The 12,370-nt window shown below is 47.5% G+C and overlaps 1 protein-coding gene across 2 annotated transcripts; it reads left to right on the forward strand.

The window, feature by feature from the left end:
- Positions 1–735: 735 nt before the first annotated feature.
- Positions 736–9,398, forward strand: HPDL (4-hydroxyphenylpyruvate dioxygenase like). Of its 2 annotated transcripts, none has more exons than XM_029618192.1 (2): positions 736–764; positions 4,481–9,398. In XM_029618192.1, exon 2 carries the CDS (start codon positions 4,508–4,510, stop codon positions 5,786–5,788), a length of 1,281 nt encoding a protein of 426 aa, XP_029474052.1. In that variant the 5' UTR covers positions 736–764; positions 4,481–4,507; the 3' UTR covers positions 5,789–9,398. The 2 variants fall into 2 exon arrangements, with proteins under 2 accessions (XP_029474052.1, XP_029474050.1); XM_029618190.1 differs by lacking the exon at positions 736–764 and adding an exon at positions 791–1,084.
- Positions 9,399–12,370: the final 2,972 nt, after the last annotated feature.

Consider the following 12,370-nt stretch of genomic DNA (forward strand, 5'->3'; position numbering starts at 1 on the left):
TTGGTGGTGGGGTGAAGGGGAATTAGGGCTGGAGGGTACTGGAAGCCAATAGTAACAGGTGGGAGACAGAAAAAGGGAAAAAAAAATGGATAAAGTGCGTAGCTTGCCGGGCAGACTGGATGGGCCGTTTGGTCTTCTTCTGCCGTCATTTCTATGTTTCTATAATGATTTCACTGAATTATGCTCACTAATAAATAACTACGGTATTCCCAGAGAAGGGAGTTGTCTGATTTTTGTTTCCCGCTGTGGTGTTCATGATTAAAAAATAACGAGGAAAACCTGGATGGTGCCTTGAATGAATTTTATGAAACATCACTTTCCTCTCTTAAACGTTTTTTTTGTTGTGAAAAGTGTGCTTCATTTTTGATTTAACAATGGTGACCAAGTATTTTCCTATTTTTTAATGATGTGAATGATATAAAAGCAAAAAAGAAAATAAGAACATATTAAATGCGGGTTGTGTAGTGCTATCAGGTTTAGTTACCCCCATTTTGTGGATTGTGTGCTGATTGGTTGCGGGAAGCAGGTGGGCGGATTACCGCAGACTCTGCTGATTGGCTGCGGGAAGCAGGTGGGCGGATTCAGGCACGCTCTGCTGATTGGCTGCGGGAAGCAGGTGGGCGGATTACCGCAGACTCTGCTGATTGGCTGCGGGAGTCAGGTGGGCGGATTCAGGCAAGCTCTGCTGATTGGCTGCGGGAAGCAGATGGGCGGACTCAGTCAGAGGAAGCAGAAAGCGAGCGGGCCGGCAGGTTACTTTGAAGGTGACAGTTAAAGCTCTTCCGTTTGTTAATGAATCAGCCAAAGATGTTTGCAGATTTGGTATTTATTGCTCGTATAGGGTAGGATGGTGCCTGTTATACCGTGGGATTGGGGAGGGGGCAGAATTCCTTCCTTGCTTTCTCTTTTCAAGCCGATGCTCCTCCCACCTTGCTGCTCCAGGAGGACTCCGCGCCAGCTTTCAGGTCACGTGGGTCCGTGTGGGCGGGGCCGGGCGCCCCTCCACGCCCTGAGCCAATCAGATCGGGCGGCAGCGTCGGAAGCGAAGCGCGGGAAACTACTGCTGCCGCCACCGAGGAAAGAGGTAGGGGGAGAGCATCGTGACCCAGCCCGGACAGGCGGAAGCTCTTCGGAGCTGGGAATTGGTAGCAGCCCGGTGCTAACACTGCTGTAAGCCGCCCCGGGGGGCAGGCAGTGAGCTCTCAGGCCGATTCAGCGGCACCCGCAGGGCTCAACACACGATCTTGGCATGAGCGCTGTAACCTATCCCCCCCCCCCATTAAAAAAAAATGGGCACCTGCCGTGCACATTTAACCCACAGAAATGCAGAAAATGCTGTTTTTCGAATGCTTTTTTTTTCAGTTCCTCTAACTTAATATGGTAGCGATATTAAGTCGGAGGAATCGAAATAGAAATACATTGGGTGCACCTTTTTCTTTTTTTTTTTTTGCATTTTATTTAATATTTTCTATATTTAACATTTGGGGAGAACAGCTAATAGCCTCATCAACATCAATTTGCATGTGATGAGAGCTATTATCTTTGTGGGGGGTTGGAAGCTCGTTTCTATAGCTAATCCCCTTACTCCAAGCACCGGTTAACCAGTGCACTCGGCAGAGGGCAGCCCCTCCCCTCCACTCAGTCTGCAGACAACAGGAGGGGTTGATCACTCAGATCAGGAATGAGGAGGTGAGACTGCAGAGAAAACAGAACACGGGGTTAGCTTTTCAGAAGATTGAATCTTATGCTAATTTAACCTCTTTATGTGTTTGGCACTATAAGTCCACATTCAGTAAGCTGCTGAATATAATGTGGGTAACCTTATTTTTATTGGTTTACCTAGATAAACTTAAACCAGCCCAGCTATATTATGCATTAGAGCAGAGTAATATCCTGCAGGCCCGAGACCCCAGCATTAAAATATCACAGGCCATGGTGGGCCTAGGCCCCTGCACGTCCCTCCCCTCTTACTTCTTTCCACCGGCCTGGCCTCTCTCCAGAATCGAGCCAGTATAGTCCCTCCATGTTCCCAGCTGTATCCAGTGTTGCTGTGGGAGCAACGCTAGAGAGCGAGGAGCGTAGTGAGACTATACTGGTTCCCAGCTTGGCCTTGCAGGTTTGACAGGGATGCTGGGTGTCACAGAGATAGGGTTTATGGGAGATGTGGTGGGGGCATGAGGGGACCTGGTGCCAGGAGGTTTATTTAAGTATTGTAAAGGGAGTGGTCAGAAGCCCTCCATGTGTCCAGTATATGTGCATGTATTTTACCTCAGAGCAAAGAAGAGCTGCTCTGCTTCCTTTGTCCTGGTCATTCTTCTGGTGGAGAAGAGAGCAGAGAAAAGAAGAGTCAGCATGGTTTATTGGCATGACAGCCGGTTTTTATGTATTGCCAAAGAAATACATAATAGTTCTAATGATCAAATGCCATCCCTCCTAGGCACTCACCCTTGGACACACAGCCTGGGTGCGAGAGAGTAGTGCATCACCTAAAGAGCTACCGGGATCACTTCTGAAACGCCAAGCTATAACAGCAAAATCCATTTGTCCTGCTACCAGGCCAGAAACAGGATCTGCCCAGAGACAATAGGAATTGTCCTTGTCACTTCTTATTAGGAATGTAGATAGCTGGGTGGCTGCTGGGTGAGAGGATTGCTTGGTAACCTTACTACCTGGTGCAAAGGTGGCGGACCTCATGCATCTCCTGGATAAAATCTGACCGTGGAGGAGCTGGTCGACATTGCACATATGGGTATTAATGACAGAAGAGAGTGCATGGGTTCTGGAGACTAAATTTAGGCTCTTGGGTAGGAAACTGAAAACCGGATCAGTCCAGAGCATGGGTTTTTCTCCCCTACCAGCAGATGGAGACAGAAAAAAAAGCTTTTCCTGTAGCAGTAGTGCATTAGACAGTGTGCCCCCTGCAGTCCCTCCGTCTGACCTGTATCCCCCAGGCTTATATATGGAACACTCAACATCAAGGCAAGAATAAAGCAGTCTTTACAGCCAGGGCAGGGCTCTGGACTGATCTGTGGGCCTGCAAGACTGAAAATTAGCAGGTAAGAAACTAATTTTCCTTTCCTTATCCTCCCCCAGGTCAGTCCAGATGCATGGGATGTACCCAAGCTTCCCTAAACCGGGCGGGAATCTGAAAAATCCACTCCCAACACATTCACGCCCAAACCAGCTGGGTCCAGAGCCCAAACATCCAGCCTATAATGCTTGGTAAAAGTGGGCAACAAAGGCCACCACCCCCTTGGGAAATGGCTTGTGGTGATTCTAGGGGAATCTTTTCAGAACTGGAATCCCTTCGCTGTGTAGGCAGAAGCAATCACCTCCTTCATCCATTGGCAAATGATTGCTTTCAATGCCTTCTCTCCTTTGTTATGACCTGCAAAGATCACAAACTCTTCCAAAAACTCTTAATGGCCTTCCAGTAGTGCAAGAGGACTCTGTGCTTGTCCAACAAGTGTAGCTGCTGGGCATGTGGAGAAGACCACTCCAGATCCCCAAAAGAGGGCAATTCAGCGGTTGACTTAAATGAAAAGCGGAAACTACTTTTGGCCTCTGAAACTGAAAGAAAGGGCCCGGAGCGTTCTCGCTCCTGGAGACACTTCCTGTAGAAAGAAAGCTGCAAGCCAAACGTGTTGCGGAGTTAAGTCGGCTTTCAAGCTTTCCCCGAAGGCCTTCATGCACGATCGTCCCCTCTCGGGGCACGTGGAACATGTTCTTCGATGGGAAGTCAGTGTAAGGAGAACAGGTGCAGTTTGAGTCCTTCCCCTCCCGCTGTTTTAAGGCTCATTTTGAGGGTTTGAACGGCAGTGCAGAGGTCCAGTTCCACCTGCAGGCCGGCACAGAGGAAATGAGCTGTTTCTGGGGAAAAACCACAAGGCTTAAGGCAAAGCAAAGCATGCAGAGCCCCTCCGTCAGCACAGAAGGGGAGAGATGGGAAAGAAAAGAGGCAGAGTGTCGGCAGTGGCCCCCAGGCACCGCTCTGATTCCCATCATTTACTGATCCCACGTTCCCAAGCTCTCCCATCACGGGAGAGAGCGTGTGAATCGGGGGCCCTGACGGCTCTTCAGCTTTGGTAAGCAGGAGGCAGGGATCCCCCAAAGCCCTCTTCATGAGTCCGCAGCAGGGCTGGCTCATCAGAGCGTGCTTGGGAGCCACGTTGGGCAGTGAGGTGAGCTGCAGCAGTCAGAGTCCAAGCAAGGGCGAGGAATCGCCAATCAGGCTGAGCCCTGGGGGAGGGAGCGCCAGGAAGAGAGAGGGAATTGCTGATCCGGGGGCTCGGGCTGAGCGATCCAAGGTCAGATAGAAGTCGCTGATCCCTGGAGACTGCAGGGCCGGGGCAGAGGAGCACTGTCGGACTTTTCAGTCCGTGCTAAGAGCGAGCCACAGAAACTCAGACGTCTTCGGTTATGTAATAATAATGCATGCGGTGTATTCACGGCAGAGTAACGCACATTTTCTCTGTTTCAGAACCTGCCGTTTCCTCTCAGAAAGATCATGGCCAGCCCTCTCCGAGCCTTGAACCACATTGCCTTCCACGTGGCCAATGGGGCAGCACTGGTCCGCGAGCTGGTCAGCAAGTTCCAGTTCCATCTCTTTGCCGTGCGGGTCACGGAGAAAACGCGACAGCTTGCACTCAAGAAAGGATCTGCAGTTTTCTTGGTCAACGAGAGACCCAAGTTAGATGAGGCCGCAGCCCGAGAATGTGCCCGGCACCAGGGGAGCCCTGCTCTGCCCTGCATATCTTTCGGCGATGCGCTGCCCCCGACTCACCCCGCGCCCGACTTCCTCTACGACGTGCGCCCACCTTGGCCTGTGGACACCGCATCAAACGTGTGCTTTGAGGTGGAGGACGTGAGCAGTCTTTGCAGTCGACTCCATGAGCGTGGCTGCCAGATCCTCGCCCCACCCACTGCCGTGCAGGATGATTCAGGGCGGGTAACTTACTGTGTGGTGAAATCCATCGTGGGGAACGTCTCTCACACACTGATCGATCGGTCCTGCTACAGTGGGGAGTTTCTGCCAGGATTCCACCGAGTCACCGATTCTCCTGCCACCGCAGCCGAGCCCACGGCAGTCACCCACGTCGATCATGTGACCTGTGCCCTCCTGCAGGGGAGCAGCCCTCAGGTCCTGCAATGGTACGAGAAGTGTTTTGGCTTCCAAAGGTTCCAGCTCCATTGGGAGGACAAGGCTGAAGGCGGTTATGTCATGAGCGGTGATGGCATGGGACTCCGTCTCAGCGCTATGCACTACTGGAGGTGTAGCAAGGTGGCGCTGTCCCTGCCATTGCCTTGCAGAACGCCAGCCTGCATGTTTGTTCTGGCTGAGTCCCTGCCGGGGCAGGGCCAAAATCAAGTGGACACGTTCCTAGATCAGCATGGAGGGGCAGGGATCCAGCATGTGGGTCTGTCCACCCCAGACATCGTCGGCACTGCCAGGGCCTTGCACAGCACTGGGGTCAGGTTTGTAACTCCGCCAGCAGCTTATTACACGGACGCCGAGAAGCAGGAGGAGATTAGGGCTGCAGGACAGGACCCCCACTTACTGTCTCAGCTCGGGGTCCTACTCGACACAGACATGTCTGAAGAGGGGGTGCGGAGTCGGAAGAGATACCTACTGCAAGTCTTCACAAAGCCTCTCTTCTCAGCTGAGACCTTCTTTCTGGAGCTCATTGAGCGGCAGGGGGCTGTAGGCTTTGGGGAGGGAAATATCCGGGCATTGTGGCGAGCGATGCAAGTTTATATGGACCAGAAAGAGCAGAAACAGAGGAGGTAGGCGTCCAGCAAGAGCCACGGGCCTGAGAGACAGATGTGGGAGTGACGGGAGAAGCTGGAGACAGCATTGGTCAAGAGAATGGAAGAGACCTGAAAAAATATGCATCCTTTTCCGCAGCTCTTGTAAAGGCTGGGCTGTGTCTCTCTGAGTTAGAGGGCAGAGCCTGAAGGTCTGCTTGGCTCTCGGCATGATAAACCATTTTACCCACTGCAGTAAGGGGAAGGCATAATTTTGGAAAACAATGCTAAATAAAAATCATATTCTGAGGTAAGACTGACGGATCTGCTAGAGCCGGAGCCTCCTTGCTTTCGACTGCAGCTGGGACCATTGGCAGTGCCTGTGAGGAGGAGATTAAGGGCCGGCCATGAATTTCTTTGCCCTTAATATTGCACTGAGGGACATTCACGTATACTAAGTATCTGGCAGTGCTGGCACACTGCTGCCTATACCCGGCTAACTTTAAGTGGCATTTGCTATCGTGCACGACCCAACTTAAGCTGGATAAGTTAGCCAGATAACAATGCCTGTTGCTAATATCCAGATGTTTGGCCCACCCTTAAAATGCCCCCAAGTAATCTAGCAAACTATTTATTTACCGGTATTTATAGTTTTCATTTAACATCAAATAAAAAAAAAAATTATTTGACAGAAACCTTACGGTACAGGTGAAAAAGAGACATTACCACAGAAGAGAAGACGATTAAAAAATTAAGCGCTACTTCCCCCTACCATATTAATTAGACCAAAAGTGAAAGTAATCAACAGGCTGTATTCAAGACGTTAATTCATAGCCAACATTTAAAGCTCTCTGTAAGCAACAGCCACCACACTGGCCTAACCCTGCACTTCAGAAAGAAACTGAATTGATCCGGGTGACAGAAAACATTTTATTTTACAGGGAAATTAAGCACATAGGTGGCCCTCAGGGAGATCGCCCCCTGCTTTCTACCCAACAACCAAGTTCTGTCCGGCGTGGACTGGCAGCAATTTCAAAATCTGCAGCTTGTGCGGCTAAGCCCCAACCTGAGCCGGACAAAATGTTCCAGCGCGGACCTCTCTTTCCTCTGCTAGGCCTGCAATGGTCCAGTCCTTGGACTTGTCTTCCTGCTCCCGACAGGCTGCAGTTTGTCTGAAGACGAAGTGAGGGGTAACTCTTCCCTCTATCAGAGCCAGATTTGGGCAAAAGCAGCATTAAACCCAGGCCTAGGGTGCCCAAAAACTGGGACTGCTCTTGCTCGCTTGGGGATGGCGAAATCTTAAATCCGGTCCTGTCCTTTGCCGTCGCTTTTGTAACCTGTGAGACAATGGTATTGCATTTGTGTGGTGGCTGATTTGCCCAGTAAGTCTCAGAAGGCTGTGAGGGGGGTAACGCAGCAGACGCCTCCTCACCCACGCCATAATTCTTGTGCACAGCAATTTTAAGAACTAATGCTAACATGCTTGCAGTCTTTCCCTTGAATTTTGGTTCAGCGCAAGCCCCAGTCTAGGGGTGCATACTGGGTACTGGCATTCTAGTATCCGGCAGTACTTCCTTTATACCAAACAGTAACAAGGTTGGCATAATCAGAGATGGCAACAGTAGTGGTTCCATCAATGACTGAAGTGACAGGAAGTAGCCTACAGCTACATGTTCTTCCCTACTCCCACTTCTCTAAAGAGGAACAACAGCCACCTGCCTCCGGTCACTGCAAACACCAATTAAGGAGAGAGATCATGGGAGCACGGCCAAGCCATCTTGCTGCCCATGCTAGGTGACCCTCGCCAAATATTCCTCTACTTGAATCTTGCCCTATCTGAACTGGTGGCTGCACTTAAGTCTGTGCCTTGGGAGTATGGCATGGAAAGGAGGACATGGCCCCTCTGTCAGTACCCATAATGCACTTTGTCTCAGGTGGGCTGGGAGCAGACTGAGAAGTCTACATGGGGCAGGCAGACTCCAGCTCCTTAAAGTGAGTTTCTTGCTAGTGACATTTCTGAGCTCTCTCAAACACCCTCTGTTAGAAGCCTGGCAAAAGATATGGAATGAAATCCTAGCAAAAGCTCTGACCAAAGCTGCCCCACAACAGAAAGCACTGTGTCCTCCCCTACAAATGCACTCCCAAGAATGTCAAGCTCTAAAACATCGAGGCCAAAAGACTAGAAAGAAAATGGTGTACAATGCCCCTTGAGGAGAAGAGACTACAGTGCCAACCATGCATAACAACCTACCCCCGAGCCATAACAAAGGCCAAGAAAGAAATCTCTCTCTGTACTGAAGGAGCCCCAAATCCAAGGAAGAAACTACAACCCCCACAACAGAACCATACCTCTCACGCTAAAGTAACGTCAAACGACTTTGCCTTCTTCTTGGGAGCAAAATCAAGGGCCTCTGTCAGAAGTGTCAAGACACAGCGATGAAGACAGTCTTAATCCCTCACATTACATTAGAAGCATGGGTCTCCTTTACCCCAATCAACACAAGGGTCTCAAACAAATTCTGGCTGCCCTATGGCCAAAGTCCTGCACTCTCTACTCTTGTCCATGCAAGTTAGTGAAGTTGGCAAGCAACGGCCTCAATTGGACATCCAAAATTGAAAATCCTTTCTGCTCTGAGGGATTGCCACCTACAGATCGGAAAACAAACTGTGATACGGCCCTTGCTAAAAAAAGGCACCTTGGATTCAGAAAAACCGGAACATGACTTCCCAATATATAACATTCCATTTCTGGAGAAATTAGTGGAACAAACAGTGCTAGCTTGGCCGAGAGAAAGGCGGTTGGATCCTTACAGATTACGAGAGAGTTCTTATGGCTCTATTGGATGATCTCCTTAGATATGGCGATAGAACCCAGGCTGTGGTGTTAGAGCTGTTGGATTTCTCAGCAGCTTTTGACACTGCAGGTCACACTGGCATAGCTAGTAGGGGTTGGCCAAAGTAGCATGATCCTAACCTGGTAAACACCTTTCTCTCTGGCAGGCAACATGTACATTTCACTGGGATTCATCAGCTCCCTGGACCTTGTCTTGTGGGGTTCCACAAGTTTCTATACTATCACTGGTACTTTTCAATATCTACCTCATTCCTTTGGCACAGTTGATCTGTGGGGATGATATCCAGCTCGTACTACCAACGGACCTGGTCCCATCAACAATATAAAAAAAAAAAATACAGCCAAGAATAGGCAAAACACAATAAACTCCATCTGAATCCCAACAAAACAGATTCTCTGGATACAAAACCTGGATGGGTCCCCGATTTGAAAATCCCATTCAGAACCTATGAGCTCCCCCTAAAATCTCAGGTCGAAAGCCTTGGCTCGCCTGCCAGGCCTTTAATGCCCAACGCATGACGATCTCCACCTGCCCCCCGCCCCCATTCAGTAGACGAACTGAACTGCCTGGCCACATGTATTGAGTGTCTTGAACAGGCTCCTACACTCCTTATTGTTTCTTTCAGGTTTAGTCTGTACTGTCCATCTTCTTGAACTGAATTGACTTGAATTGTTACATTGCTACCCCCACTGGTCTCCTGTTGTATTTTGCCGTTTTAGCATGTTGTATCCTGCCTTGGATGAAATTCTCATTCAAAAAGGCAGGTAATAAATGCAAATAAACAATGTGCTCATCTTACTGAATAAGAATATTTTGATAGAGACATTTAAACACCTCCAAAGCTTCCATGCACAGGATGGAGCCTCTTTCAAAGGAAAGGAGGCTCTAGAACGAGGGGTCATGGGATGAGGGTGAAAGGGGGGGCAGACTCAGGAGTAATCTTGGGAAATATTTCCTTATAGAGAGCGTGGTGGATGCATGGACTTGCCTTCCTGTGAAGGCGAAAATGGTATCCAACTTGAAGAAAGCATGGGATCTCTGAAGGAGTGATGGGAATTGTAAGGGCTAAATAAATTAGATGGATGGGCAGACTGGATGGGTCATACGGTCTTTTTCTGCCATCATGTGTCTATGTTCCAGTGTGAGCTGAAGCAGAAGATGAAGCTGAGAATGTGTTCGTTGTATAGGAATATCCTCAGTCAAGCAGATATCCTGAGGGTTGGAAAATATGCAGATAAAATGCATTTGGGGCTTGGGATAGGCCGGTGTAATTTAATTTATTAAAATGTATTGATCGCTTAACGCAAAAAAAGGTTGAGATTTACAATAAAACATACATAGATATAGAATTGGAAAAAATCGTTAGTGAATCAGGCATATTATGTTTGCTTTTTTGACTGCCGCAATACACTAAGCTGACGATTTCAATGTATTGTCAACTATGACGCCTAGCTCTTTTCCTGGGTGGTAACTCCTAACATGAAATCTAACATTGTGTAACTACAGCAAGGGTTATTTTTCCCCCAATATGCATCACCTTGTACTTGTCCATATTAAATTTCATCTGCCATTTGGATGCCCAATCTTCCAGTCTCACAAGGTCCTCCTGTAGTTTATTAAAATCTGCTTGTGTTTAATTACTCTGAATAATTTTATATCATCTGCAAATCTTATCACCTCACTTGTTGTACCCCTTTCCAGATCATTTATATATCATTTGAAAAGCACCGGTCCAAGTACAGATCCCTGAGGCACTCCACTGTCCACTCCCTTCCACTGAGAAAATTGCCCATTTAATCCTACTCTGTTTCCTGTCTTTTAACCAGTTTGCAATCCACGAAAGGACATCACCTCCTATCCCATGACTTTTTAGTTTTCTTAGAAGCCTCTCATGAGGGACTTTATCAAACGCCTTCTGAAAATCCTAATACACTACATCTACCGGTTCACCTTTATCCACGTTTATTAACCCCTTCAAAAAAATGAAGCAGATTTGTGAGGCAAGACTTGACTTGGGTAAATCCACGCTGGTTGTGACTCATTATACCATGTCTTTCTATATGCTCTGTGATTTTTCTTCTTTAGAATAAGTTCCATAATTTTTCCCAGCACTGAAGTCAGGTTCACTGGTCTATAGTTTCCCAGATCACCCCTGGAGCCCTTTTTAAATAAATATTGAGGTTACATCGGCCACATTCCAGTCTTCAGGTATAATGGATGATTTTAATGGTAGGTTACAAGTTACTAGTAATAGATCTGAAATTTCATTTTTGCTAATTGTCAGTTTGTCAATCTCGCCTACCACATCTTCCAGGTTCCCGGTGATTTGATTCAGTTCATCTGAATCATCACCCTTGAATACTGTCTCAGGATTTCCCCAACATCCTCATTTGTAAACACTGAAGCAAAGAATCATTTAGTCTTTCCATGATTACCTTATCTTTTCTAGAGTTCGGTTATTAGAACATCGGTCCTGCATCAACACAGTGAATACATCAGCTCAGCATTGAGAAACCATAGCTTCATCCAATTGCGTAGGACTATTATTGACCAGGTGGTACGCACTATCAGAGGAGGTGACCATGCAACATGATTAAATTATCGAGAGCAGTTTTGGATTTATAAATTACAAACAGTCATCCCGAAGGGATTGAATGAAGTAGATTGGTTGTCATTAGTGTGACGTTGTTATGGTGGTTTTGAATCATGTGTCAATATTTAAATATTTTGAGTGACGGTGAACAGGAGTCCATGCCAGCCATTAGCGTTCTGTCGCCGGAGAGTTTTGATCGTCCATGCAGAGAATTCCCCTGATGAAGGACAATGTTCCGAAACGTGGCCATGTTGGGTGATTCAGAAAGCTAAGTATATATCGAAAAAATTTGGGGTTTGAGCAGTTTGCTTAGCTTTTTTGATCAGCATTAGGTGGAAAGATTGATAAACAGCAGAGGTGTGAGTTATATATGAAGATTTGAATTTAGCCATTTTGAAGTCAATTTACGGCATATATTAAAAAACTTTTTTTTTTTCAAAAAAATTATTTGTGAATCTGCTATATTATGAGGTGGAGGGTGGTTTGTTAATGATTATAATCAAAAAATATTTTGGTGCCTGTGACCGGTCAATATATGAAACTACCACCCTTCCACTTTATTACTATTTATGCAGTTACAGAATTTTTGGAAAGCAGAGTTTTCACTTATTTAAGATTGCTACAGTGGTTAAAAGTTGTGAGTTAGAGGCTCTTTTAGCAATGTGCAGTGTTCCCTGGATGCCTGCGAGCTGCAATTATTGGATGTGAGAAGGATCCTCTTACACTAGTTGAAGGTTACCGCAAACTTCTCACTATAGGCAGAATAAAAGCCTTTTAAATAAAGAAACCGTGTCAGGAAAATGGATCATCTATTTGTGCTCTTGGACAAAGCTTCCAAGGCGACTATACGTCATTGGAGAAAGGGGGCCATTGCGTCGTCTCATATACTGAAAGGCCTGGAGGGACTCGGAGCTCATTCCTCTCGGCACAGGCAGGGTCTTGGCTGAATGCCAGTTTGTATCGTCACAGGAGGTTTGCAGAGCAGCGGCGTGGTCGGCATTGCACACTTTTACCAAGTATTATAAGTTGGATGTTCGTGCTCCAGACACAGCCAGTTTAGGGGACGTTGGGTACAGTCCATGTGTCCGGACTGATCTGGGGGGCGATAAAGGAAAGGAAAATTGGTTCTTACCTGCTAGAGTCCCATAGACCTGTACATAGATCTGAACTAATTTCC

Source organism: Rhinatrema bivittatum, chromosome 10 (assembly GCF_901001135.1).
Source record: "Rhinatrema bivittatum chromosome 10, aRhiBiv1.1, whole genome shotgun sequence".
In the NCBI taxonomy this organism is placed as follows: domain Eukaryota; kingdom Metazoa; phylum Chordata; class Amphibia; order Gymnophiona; family Rhinatrematidae; genus Rhinatrema; species Rhinatrema bivittatum.